The 12225-nt window shown below is 41.0% G+C and overlaps 1 protein-coding gene across 1 annotated transcript in view; it reads left to right on the top strand.

The window, feature by feature from the left end:
* MAP3K7CL (MAP3K7 C-terminal like) overlaps positions 1 to 12225 on the top strand; it is a 43142-nt gene that overhangs the window by 14405 nt on the left and 16512 nt on the right. The window contains exons 3-4 of the mRNA XM_003797086.2: positions 1695 to 1756; positions 10926 to 11041. Coding sequence (XP_003797134.1) covers positions 1695 to 1756; positions 10926 to 11041 — 178 coding nt within the window. The remainder of the gene's footprint in view (positions 1 to 1694; positions 1757 to 10925; positions 11042 to 12225) is intronic.

The raw sequence follows: 12225 nt of genomic DNA, 5'->3' as shown, positions 1-12225 counted from the left end.
TTCCAACCTGCAGCAAAGGTCTTGGGAAACTTCTGTTTCTGTTTTCTCTGTGAAGCTCAAGTTAAGTGGTGTCAGTGAACTTGTGGACATCTGTTGCTTGGCACAGGTGCAGGTATAAAATAGACTCGAGTTTGGTGACATATTGTCAATTTAAGCCACTTTTAAATGGGAATATTAGTATATTGCTATTGACTAAAATATAACAAAGGCTATTAAGTGATGTGACCCTGGAGGTGTTTGGCAGAGGTTAATACCACCCTTGTTTAAATTATCACTCTGATGATTGTCTCGGTGACTTCAAAGAAACACAGTGCCTTAGATCAGTGATTTTCAACTGGTGTGCCATGAAAATTTTTAAAGATCATTAATTACATTATTTTAAAAAACATTTCAAAGCACAGTATGTATTTTTTTAACTTTTTTTTACTCTTTTCTTTGATTAACATAATTTAAGTGTACAATGGAAGTTTAACTATAAGTTCAAGTGCTGTGAGATAAAAAAGGTTGAAAAACACTGCGGTTAGATGCTGGAGATTTTGCTGTACTGAATTTTATTCTGGGCCATGCTGTCAGAGAGTTGGGAGAGGATTCTTATTTTTATTTCTGTGTGGTGTGTGGCAGGTATCCTTTAGTTCAGAAGAGCATCATTTTTTAACACTAAATTTGATTATCACAGTGAGAACATAAAACCATTATCTTTCCTTGCTTTATGATAGTCTAAAATAGTTTTGTTTTTTAAATAATCTTTCTTTTAGCTTTTGTTTTTTATATGTGCTGCGTATGTACTACATGTGTGTATACGTGAGGTACCGGGGTAGACCTCAGGCCCAGAGTCTGGCTGGAGATAACAGAGCTTCTGCTTTCAAAGGGTCTGTCCTCGGGGATTACGCAGGGCCAGCAGCATATCCTTGAAGGGACTTGGGGATGACTTGGTTGTTTTAGGCCCTATCTCTGTCAAGTTGCCTCAAATGCTTCCAGGAACCACATCTTTTGATCGAGCAACATGCCAATCAGTCAACTTAAGCACTGGCTCACCGGGCCCTTTGTGGCTGCCTGGGCTCTGGCTCTCCTGGAAGAAAGCTGAGAATTCCATCTCAGGGTGAGAGTGTTTCTTGGTGCCTTGGGCAAAAACGCCCTGTTTGGGCTGCTGCCTGTTCCCTCTTGTAACCCAGAATGCGTTTCTGATTCACTGCCTGTTAGCAGTGGTTTGTGGGTAAGAGCAGAGGGTGAAACCATCAAAACTTGGAGCAGCTGGAGTCATTCAGAGCAGAATGAATGCTTCTATTTTTCCCTAATTGGTCCTTCTGTCCCTTTGAGGTTCTTCTGGCCAACTCATTAGTGCCTTGTTATGGATTTTCCTGCATATCATAGTTTTGGGGCCAATGCAGGAGGCCAAGACAAAACTGTCCTTCTAAATAGGAAAAGCTACCAGACTGGAAATTCGAGGATTCCACTATTTGTTTGCAAAATTTTGGTCAAGCCAACTAAGCTCTCCATGCTCCTGTGCGCACAGAAAACTAGCAAAATTGTCGGATCTGTCCTGTCTGTCCCCAACTGAAGTGATGAAAATACCTGAGGCAATAGACACTGAAGGTTTAACTCCGTGAGTTTCAGCAGGGTCCCAGAAGGGCAACTCTGATGGGAGAAAGGGCTCTGCAGTGAAGACTCATTTGGTTTCTTTTTTCATGTTTTAGATGATACACCTCCTGAAGACTCCATTTCTTCCTTCTTTCCGGAATTAGACCAGCAGCTACAGGTAAGGATTTTTCTAAAGTCTCTCTTCTTTCCTCTGTAGTGTCACAAAATACAGCAAGCTGGGGAGTGGCCTGGGAGCAACCAACTTGGACAGAGAGGGAGGGGCTTTTAAATCATCAAGGTTCACATTTCTAGAGCTCCAAGTCAGGCTGAAGCCCTCCTGGAGTGTCCCTGTCTGGTCATCTGGCTACGGGACACCGTTTGTTCCTTTTTTAAGAGTTGGAACCTGGAAAAATGACTGGTCTCTGTTTCCCGGGTGTCTCCAGGCTATAGCAATTCTGGCCCTGTTTTAGGGTAGTTACTTAGTGATAAACTCTGCAGGGAAAAAGTTGTCATGTTTAGTAAGACTTTGGAATAATCTTCATTTTTCTACCCCCTACCCCTTCCCCAATTCTGATAACTTTTAATAGAGCATAATTATTTTAAGTTAAACCTTATGAAAACTGTCTGGTTTAACCCACGAGAAAAAATATTTTGTGTATATAATTCCTGAATTTTCAGCCAAAACATATCCTAATTTAAAACACCAGAATTATTTGAATGAAGCTAATTTATGACATTTTAATTTTCTTTAGATGACATATGGTGACTCCAGACAAAGAAGGTTTTAGGAGGAAGTTCTGTCTAAAATACCTGGGTACTGGCCTTGGGTCCACTGTTCCCTTGAGTACTTAACTTGGAGGTCATATTTACCTAAGTTTAATAGGGGTCTTGAATGTTGTACATAGACCTTTTGCTTGCGTGCCCCTTTCTCCCTGCTAAATTTTGAAATCCTATAGGAAGGGTTTTCAACTTCCAGTTCCCAACAGGCCCTGACATTCCCTGTTGTCCTATAACCAGAGAGTTTTTCTTTTTTCCCATTTGTGGGTATGCCTGGTGCCCAAACATCTGAGTTTGGGATTCCTGTTCCTGGACAGCCCTCAACAGAGGTGGGTAGAGACAAGAACGGGCCCTTGCCTGACCCAAGATGGTGTTCCTGTTGGCTTGCTTGCACTCTTTATCTCAGTCACTGGGTTAAACACCTGGAAGCAGGTAGGTCAGGTTTGAGGAGCTGGTGCTCTGTTATTGGAGGGGTCTCTAAAAATCAACGCAGGGCAGCTCAGGTGGGACCTGGCCTTTTGGAGGAGGCCTCATTCTCACCTCTGCAGCTGTCTTGGGCATCGTCACAGCTCGCCACTGGGAAGCCCACTCCACAGAGCCGTGGTGTTCGTGTAGGTATTCCAGAAGGTTGTGTAGGAGGGGAGAGGGTTGTACCGATCTGCACATGGCTGCCAAAGATAGCCTAAAATTTCTTCTCTGGCTGTCAGCCTTCTTATCTCCCTCTCTCTGGTCCCTCACGTAGGGTCTTCAACCACTGCCCGCTTCCTGATGTCCAAACATGCTCCGCCCCTTCCCTGCCCCCACGAGTATCTGTTCTGAGCATGGAGAATGTTCAGTCCACCCTGGGCACTGCCCTCTGGCCTGCTGGCCATGAGTGTCCCTGTTCTTGCTCCGGTTCTGTCCTCACAGAGGGCTGTCCGCGTGCTGCTGGTGTTGTAGCTGGGATTGTGAACTAGTAACTATTTTCCTCCAGTCATGGTTCTTTCCCCCTTTATTTTATTGTTACCTCCAAGCTGTTTCATTGTCACAGACATTAGATGAAAATAAGGAGTAAGCATGTTTTGAAAATAGAGCAGTGAAAAGCATATTGAGGCTCTTGTTCCCCCATCAAATTACGGCTCATTAGTTCTACTTTTTTGTATTAGAAAAAAAAGTGTCGGATTTTTTTTTACCTTTAGAAACTTTAATGGTCTTCCCTGGCTCGGGATCATTTTATTGTTTTTCCTGCAGAATTCACAGCATCTCTGGCAATTATCCAAATAAGTTTTGTGGTACAGCATTGCTAGGTCCATTTGAATTTTATAGTTTTAATTCCCTTTGACATATATTAGAAATTATCTAATTATTTCACTCTAGTGAGACTATTTCATCTTTTTGTGGAATGCATGTGTTGTTTAAATTGCTTTGATAGGTAGAGGCTTTTTGTTTTTTGTTTGTTTCTGGTTTGCAAGGTTGCTATAATGTAGTTATAGAACAGTCTTATAAAAATCTGTTCTGACTTTCTGATATCCATTACACATTCTTTGGTAGTTTATAAAGCACAGCTATAAAGTATCTGTTTGGTAGACACTCTATTACCGATTTGACCCTGAAGATTGTTCTGTTGCTTTGCCAGGAATGTGGACATGTTTGAGCATGTAATTCGTGGTGTTTCTATTTCCACCAGAAGCCAAAAAAAGCCTTGTGCAAGAATAGCAGTGACAAACATTTCTCTTGATGTCTCTATTAACGCAAAATGTTAGGCAAGACCTCAGGGTAACTTAGGTGTGAAAATGAGCATCTCTTTATAAAGTTCATTGGTAGGCCTTGGAGCTCCACCCGGGGTGGGTGGAAGGTTAATGCTATTTTGTGCAAATTTCTTTCTTGGGACTAGGTTTCCAAATTCCTGATGCCCATCTGGGGCAGTATTTTGGTAGAGCTAGTTTAGACCACAGTCAGAAGACAAGAGGCCCAATCTACTTCTAAGACCTAATGAAAAATCATTTCTTCAGCTTCCTTCTGTCTGAAAAAGAAGTAATAATTGACCTTTCTCTTTGTTCTGAAAGAGCAATGGAATCCTATCATTGTCCCTGGATTTGGGTCAAGACCCTGCCTTTCTTACAGCTTAAGCATGTTGTTATGTTCTGGGAACTATGGTGTGACTTAGACATGATTCAAAACTGTGCTATAATGTGGTCTTAACTGCACTGGAATGAGAACTATGCTTTTACATTCTGGTAGAGGACGTGATAACAAGTAGCTCGTAATAAATATCCTAATAGGAATTACAATGACTGGCGCATGGGCATCACATTAGATTGGCCTGGTTTGGACCTTAGCTCATTTTGTGATTTCAGGCATGTTATTTACTCTCCTAAGCCTCATTTTTCTCAGCCTCAAAGTAGCGATAACATCAGTCTCATGTGGGTATTAAATATAATAATGAGAAGATTTGGCACGACTATTTGGCAAAATAATCTACTCAATTAATGTAAATTTCCTTCCCTGGTAAAACTATTTATTAAATGATATATTTAAGAACAAATTTATCTTTGTTTGTGTAAATGAAATGAAAGAAGAATTTCCTTGGATTTTGCGCCAGGCATAGAAGTTCCCATGCCCTTTTCTTTTCATTAAGCCAAGGTACTTGGAAAACAGTATGATTTTTTTTTTTTTTTTTTTTTTTAACCAAATTAAGCAATAGCTTCAATCCTTCCTAAAGTCCTCCCATCTAATCCGAGATGGCAGTGACAGGTGTCTCTGTGGTACAAACTGAACTCGCCTTTTCTCAGACAGTGGCTGATAAGTCCAGAAACTGATGTCACCTCCACAAATAAACAGTTCCGTAGCTTGGCTTGTGTACCGTAATATCTTATTATCCAAGCGTCTCTCCAGAAACTTCTTCTAAGTTTTGTATCAATATACTGTTTGATATCTAGGAAAGGAGTAGGGTAGAAAATGAAGCGTTAGCATTCCAGGATTCTGCTACACTGGTTTTGAACATCTGGAAGTGAGATTAAGACAAAATAGACTCATAGCAAGTGCTGAAAATGGCTGACATTCTCTGCCATGCACGTGCTGGAAAGTAGCTGATACTATATGGCTGCTGTGGCCACACAGAAAATATATAGAGATGCTTTGACGCTTTCCAGGAGTACCTTTAATTTTATTTTTCTTACAGGCTCAGTGGTTATTAGGATTTGGGTTGTTAGAAAACCTTGGCATGCTCCTGATTTCTTATTCCCTTTTACATTGCTTCCATCAATAGAAATGACTTAAATATTAGTGAGATGTGATGGGTAAGTTAGGTAGTACAATTTCTAGCCCTTATCTGGACCATTATACAGACACTATGGAAATGTCAGTTCGTAAAAAATATTTTAAAAATATTTAAAATTCTGCAATAAAGGAGTTTTTAAATATCAGAACTCCCCTGGACTATATATTTTTTTTTTCTCTCGGTTTCAGCCAATCGTCCCTGTTAATTTAATTAAGATGCCAAATTGCAACACAAATTTAAATGATGTTCCCCATCCTTCCCCCAAAATAGGTAAGGCTGAGAATCAAGGAATAAATACAAGTCTGCTCAGCGACGGTACAATGTTGAGCTTCCCAAATATAGCTTCTGTGTGGGAAGCTGGGATCGGAAAATTAAATTCTTCATTTTTGAAGTGGATGGGGCCAGCAGTATCTGAAGAAGCCAAGTAGAAAACGGAAACGCTTAAGCCCTCTTTGCCCCTTGCTGGGGGAGGCCTGGCCGGGTCCTTTCCCACGGGGCCTTTCCGGAGGACGGAATCCACTTGGGGAGCCTGCTGTGAGCCCGCGGCTGGGCTCGGGCAGAGCGCGGTGACGGTGCGGTGCGCTCAGGCTGGCATTCTTGGAACGAGACCCTGCGGTTTCTCTCTTACTTCATCTTGTTAAATTGGTCTCAGTGATTGCGGTGGACACCAGAGATAGCAGCGGCTCTCTCTCACTGCCCTGTAATTTAAGACCTTGCAAGCTCCATCCTCAGGCGGCGGGGGAGGAGGCGGAGATGCAGGAAAGAGGGTGAGGAGGAAGTGTCCCCTCTTGGTCTCTGATCTCATCCCAGACTCAGTGTGTGTCTTGGAAGAATGTGTTTCCAAGTTGGCTTGGGGTGCTGTTAGGAGAATGTCTTAATTTAGCCTCCTTAGAGCTGGCTGTGTTGTGTAGCAGAGCAGATACGATCACAGCGTGTGCAACTGGAAGGCCGATTCTGTGATCACACAGAACTTGAGCTCTAGGACATTAAGAAGCTCTTTCATTCTGTAACTCAACTATCTTTGCATTCCCTTTCTTTTTGGATTGCAGTACTTCATTCTTTAATTGAGTATGTAGGATAAGTGTATCCAAAGTGTGGGAGGATGTAGCATCATTGTGGAGAAGTAACAAGAGGATTTTCTCCTCTTGATGCGAAAAGAAATTAACTATCACCTTAAAGAATTTATTTTTTGTTCATTCCTTGCCACTTATAACTACAAAAACCTCTTTGTCAGGAATAGTAAAAATCAATCAATGAGAATTGAAATAGTGCTACCTTTATGCCAAGAAGTTGCTAGATACTTTTTGTCTGGTTATCACAGGCATTCTTTCAAGTTATTTTTCTGTTTTTAATTTGAAGATGTGTTACAGAAACGATTGCCAGTGTTTTAGATGTCACATTACTGAAACCTGCTGGTAGTTCCATTTTTAAACTGGAAACCTGATTCTTGTACTTGAATTTTAGGAGTCTATTTTTTCAAGTTGAAGCTTTTATTCAATGAACATTGCTGGTTACATATTGTCTCTTATTCTGGGGGGTTATAAGAAAGTGAGAGAGAATCACCCTCACTTGGTGAGGATCTGATGACACTGTGTCATACAGAGTGACACATCTCATTTTCCCATAATTCCACTTTTATATTAGGTATAAAACCTAAATTCTTTAATACTTTTATTCATCAGAATTGTTGTTGAGATGAGAACCATATGTATTTAAGCTAAGGTGACCAGATGTCCCACTTTGGGCAGGCCAGTCCAGATTTTTAACAATTTGTTGCATGCTGTTTTTAAAAAGTCCCGATTTTTGGAAAGAATGCATAACAAGCTAGGGAATGGTGGGACAAACGGAAGGGAATATATGGTTTTGGCTGCTGAAAAGGTTAATGTAACTCCAATTGGGAATGAAGAGGTTAATGTAACTCCATTTGGGAATGAAAGGCTAATGTACTCACCCTACTCCCCTCCTGGGCAGGGTGGCCCAGGTGGACCATGCCCTACTCCTTGAGCCACAGGCTCTGCCCTATACATAATTTTTTTTAAGGTATCATATTTGTAAATTGTACTCATGTTAATTATAAGTACATAATTAATTTGTTAATTGTACTTATGTAATATATAAAAATATATATATTACAATACTATTTTTGCGTTCTATGAAATTTTTGTTGCTCCATATAGACCCCTGCCCTGCCCAGTCAATGGTGTCCCACTTTACAATGTTAAAATCTGGTCACCTTAATTTAAGCAAGTTCTCTGATCAGTTTCCTGGGCTGGAGTAAATGTATGATGATGTCAATGGCCTTCTAAGAACAGTAGATCCTGCTGATGAGAAGGCTTTGATTTGTCCAGAGATGTTTGGGGTTAGCAGTAATTGGCTCAGGATTATAAAGGGGTAAGACATTTGAAGTTCCTTGGAGAGAAACTGGGGAAAGACAGAAAGGTTGGGCCCGAATGAAATGAGCCTCTGATAGCCCTGGTAGCAGTGCGTAGAAGACAGGCTCGGGTGTTAGAAATGTCTAATGAGCTAATTTTTATTGCACTAACTTCCATCTCAATCATTTTGGAGTGTACATTTCAGTAATACGTATATATTCACATTGCTGTGCAATGAGTCTTCATAACTTTGTCATCTGGCAAAACAGAAGCTCCTCACCCATTAGAGAACCCCACAGTTACCCCTTCCTTCACCCTCTGGTGACTAAATGAGATAATTTTACAATGTTATGCTATGTTATGCATTATAATCTCCCTCCTTGCTTAAGAAAGAGAAATCTGTATTGCTTTTTAATGTTTCATGCAAATTGGGAGAATTTGAAGTGGTGTTGAGTAGTACAACAGTTTAAAGTGAAGAAAGAGCGTTTAGGATCTGGAGGCTGAAATGACATTTTGAATCTTTGTACTCCATGAAACACTGTACACTAAGTAGTATTATTTTGAGATACAGTCTCACTCTGTTGCCCAGGCTGGAGTACCATCGCGTCAGCCTCACTCACAGCAGCCTCAGACTCCTGGGTTCAAGTGATCCTCCTCCCTCAGCCTCCCTGAGTAGGTAGGAGCCTGAGACTGAGCCTGAGAAAAATGTCCAGCTCATTTTTTTATTTTTAGCAGAGACATGGTTTGACTCTTGTTCAGGGTGATCCCAGACTCTTGAGCTCAAGTGATCCTCCTGCCTCAGCCTCCCATAGTGTTAGGCTTCAGCCACCAGGCCCAGTGGGTTATTCTTTTTTAAGTGGCATTTTTTTTTATTATGGGGAATCTTGACAATAGTATATATAGGGAGCATGTTTCTCTTGCTAAGATCATGCGAGGCCACTGAATACATCCTGAGTACATGCTACCTACCCCCATGCATCCTGAGCAGCATAATCACACTATGTCCTCAAATTTCCCACAATTAAGAAGTGCCAATTAAAAAAGAACATGTGAAAAAAATTCCTGTTTAATAAAACATTTCAGGGTTATAAGAAAAGAGGGAAAAGCAGCCACTCTCTTCTTAAGAAAATTACATATGGAGTTTTCTATTTCTCTTTAATTCTAGCAGCAAAGGACATTTCTGCCTGTACATGGCTGCCCCACTCTATACTCTCTGAAGCATGCAAATCCTCTAAGCAGAGTTCTGCAATCTCTTTGGCTATCACATAGTTTGTGCTAAATTTGTGGCACAGGTGATAAGTTACATACTGAGCTCTTGTTTAAATGGAATATAGCCTGCGTGGTGTTCATAAGGACAGGATAGGATTCATAAAGTCTTAGAGCCTTCCAGGAAGCAAATCCTTTAACAGGGCACTGAGAATTTAACAGCTTGGCTTCAGTGCCCAGGATAAAGTGCTTCCATTGCCCTCTCTGTTACACTGGTAATTTGCCAGTGTAACAGGTGAAAACTGTTGACTGGGTGACGATTTCTGGGATACAGGCTGGAAGAGCCAGGAATTCTGAATTCCTTTGGCTACAGTTTTATCGCATGGGGTGAGGTGTATTATTATACTACTGTGTACTATTTTTCAAGTTAATTTCACGTAGAAAAGGATAGTGGTTCCAATAGGCTGCATTGTGCTGTGAGTGTGTTCATAGGGCAGTAGGGAAAGATGCTATGGAATATGATCATATGAGACGTCTCATGAATTAGGATGAAACAGGTGTTCCACATGAAGGTAAATTTAATTTGAATCTATTTAGAATCGTATTTCCTTTAGAACATTTAGGGGACTCGTGGAAAATAAGAAGGGTCAGCTTATCTATTAATGAAATAATAAACTTTATTGAATTTCTGTTATATCCTGGGTAGGATTAGTAAATGTGACACCCACAGTGATTTGTGTCCTTGAAGAATCTGAAAGGAACGAATAGTAAGGAATTCATTAGTTCTAAATTTTCAAACATACAATTAGTGAGAGTAGGATCTAATCAAATATGTGGTTTATAGAGACTATGGTGAGGAAAGGATTAGACTGAAGAGCCTACTGAATAATGAGCTGATATTTCTCAGATGTTGTATATTTGTTTCTGTAAATAATTGAAAAAGGTGATTAAAAGTCTCTTTAAAAGACTATTCACTTGTGTTCCTAAAAGTAGTACTTTTAATCACTTGTTGCTAAACTGGGCAGAATAATAAACTCAGGGAAAAGTAATACTTTAAAAATAATTCCCAGAAGTAGGATATTCACCATGCTGTGGTCAGAAAGGTGTGGCCTGCTGGCTTCTGTTTCTCTCATGGATGGGAGTGAAGGAGAGACGTGAATCCAGGCGCTCACTGGCCTCACATGTTATAAGCATTGTTTCACTGGGGTCTGACCTTTCAGGTAGGTTTATTAATCCTTGCAAGCATTATTTCTGGCTCAGTATCTTCAGGTCGGATGTATTTCTCAAAAGAAAGCCTTTCTTCTCCACTCTATAAGATAAGATTATGCTTCTGGACTACAGGAACAGAAAGGAAGGGGTGATTGAAACAGACAACTAAAATATTTCCCCACCACTGCCCTTCTCTAACGCAGGGTTTTAGCTATCTGGGGAGAACTTCAGAATCTTCAGGAGCCCCATTTTTACTCCAATGTGTGGCAAGTAAATGATATGTGATGGGTTTCAGGGCTCTGGGGCAGGCCCGAAATGCCCAGGAATGATACTGGGAGGTGAATGTGGAGAACACCCATCCACATTTCTATTTCTAGTCAAATAGAAGCAGCAGAACGCTGTTGAAGGTTGATCGATAAAGCTGTTCTCATGATATTCCTCTAAAGAACACCAACAGAGCAAAATGGTCGATGATTTATTTTGATACAAAGAAGTGGACTGATTTCTTCTTGTTCTTTGTGAAGCCTCTGCCGCCTTGTCATGACTCCGTGGAATCCATGCAGGTGTTCAAACAGCACTGCCAAATAGCAGAAGAATATCATGAGGTCAAAAAGGAAATCGCCCTGCTTGAGGAAAGGAAGTAAGTACTTCCCCCACCCCCAGCACCCTCATCTCTGAGCCCTGGCCGCTGGGCAAGCACACGGGTGGTGGGCAGGGGATAGGCTGAGCGGGGAGTGGGGGCGAGGCGGGGAGCACAGAACTGATTAGAGACGTGCTGCTAGAGACGAAGTGCTTTGCTTTATGGAATAGTGAGAGAAATAACAGAAGCACTTCTTCCTAAAAACTTAATTTTTTGAATAAGAGATTTTAGTTCAGGAAATTAAAAGTGCCAAAATACCACCCAGAGCTACACTGTGTTCTCTGTGAATGTGCCCGGAGGCCCCAGAGCACTTTGGCTTGGGGTGGATTTTAATTAATGCTTAAATGATGGCGTTCCTATGAGAAGGGGGAAAGCCACCGGGATGGCTCTTTAGGATAATGTCAGTGTGTCAGTTGACTAACTGCATTTTATAGTCTGAGTAATTTTTATCTTAATAGTGTCTATTACCATTACAGTTCTGCTCTAGGGAATTATACAGTTCTATTAATTAAAGCACTTTAATTTTACTCATAACTTTTTGTTTCGGAATCCTTCTTTTTAACTGCACTTGATTCTGCTGATGTCTACCCCAGTGACTCCCATTCTTTATACTTTCTAAGCACCAGATAAGACCCTTTCCTTCACAGTACTGGCTAGTTTGTAGTTATACCATTATTAGGGAGACCTTTGGGTTACTATTTGCCTCTTCTACCAAGTAGTATGTCCCATAAAAGCAGAGATAGTCAGATGCTACCATCTGGTTCCTAAAGCCTGATACGATACATGGCACCTATAGGTGAAATAATTTTTTTTTTTTTTTTTTTGAGACATGGTCTTACTCTGTTGTCCTGACTGGAGTTCAGTGGTGTGATCATAGCTCACTGCAACCTCAAATTTCTGGGCTTAAGTAATCCTCCTGCCTCAGCCTCTGGAGTAGCTGGGACTATAGGGGGTGTACCAATACATACAGCTATTTTTTTTTTTTCTGTTTTTCATAGGGATGGGATCTTGCTCTTGTTCAGGAGGGTAGTGAACTCCTGACCTCAAGCAATTCTCCTGCCTTGGCTTCCCTAAATACTGGGAATATAGGCATGAGCCACTGCTCCCAGCCTGAATAAGTTATTGTTGAAGGCATGAAACATAACCCAACCGTGTGGGGACTCCTCATCTTTCTATTTCTTCTT

Source organism: Otolemur garnettii, unplaced genomic scaffold (assembly GCF_000181295.1).
Source record: "Otolemur garnettii isolate 467f Iridium unplaced genomic scaffold, OtoGar3 scaffold00111, whole genome shotgun sequence".
Lineage (NCBI taxonomy): Eukaryota > Metazoa > Chordata > Mammalia > Primates > Galagidae > Otolemur > Otolemur garnettii.
The sequence above is the reverse complement of the archived record's forward strand: the minus strand, read 5'-3'. Positions and strand labels throughout refer to the sequence as shown.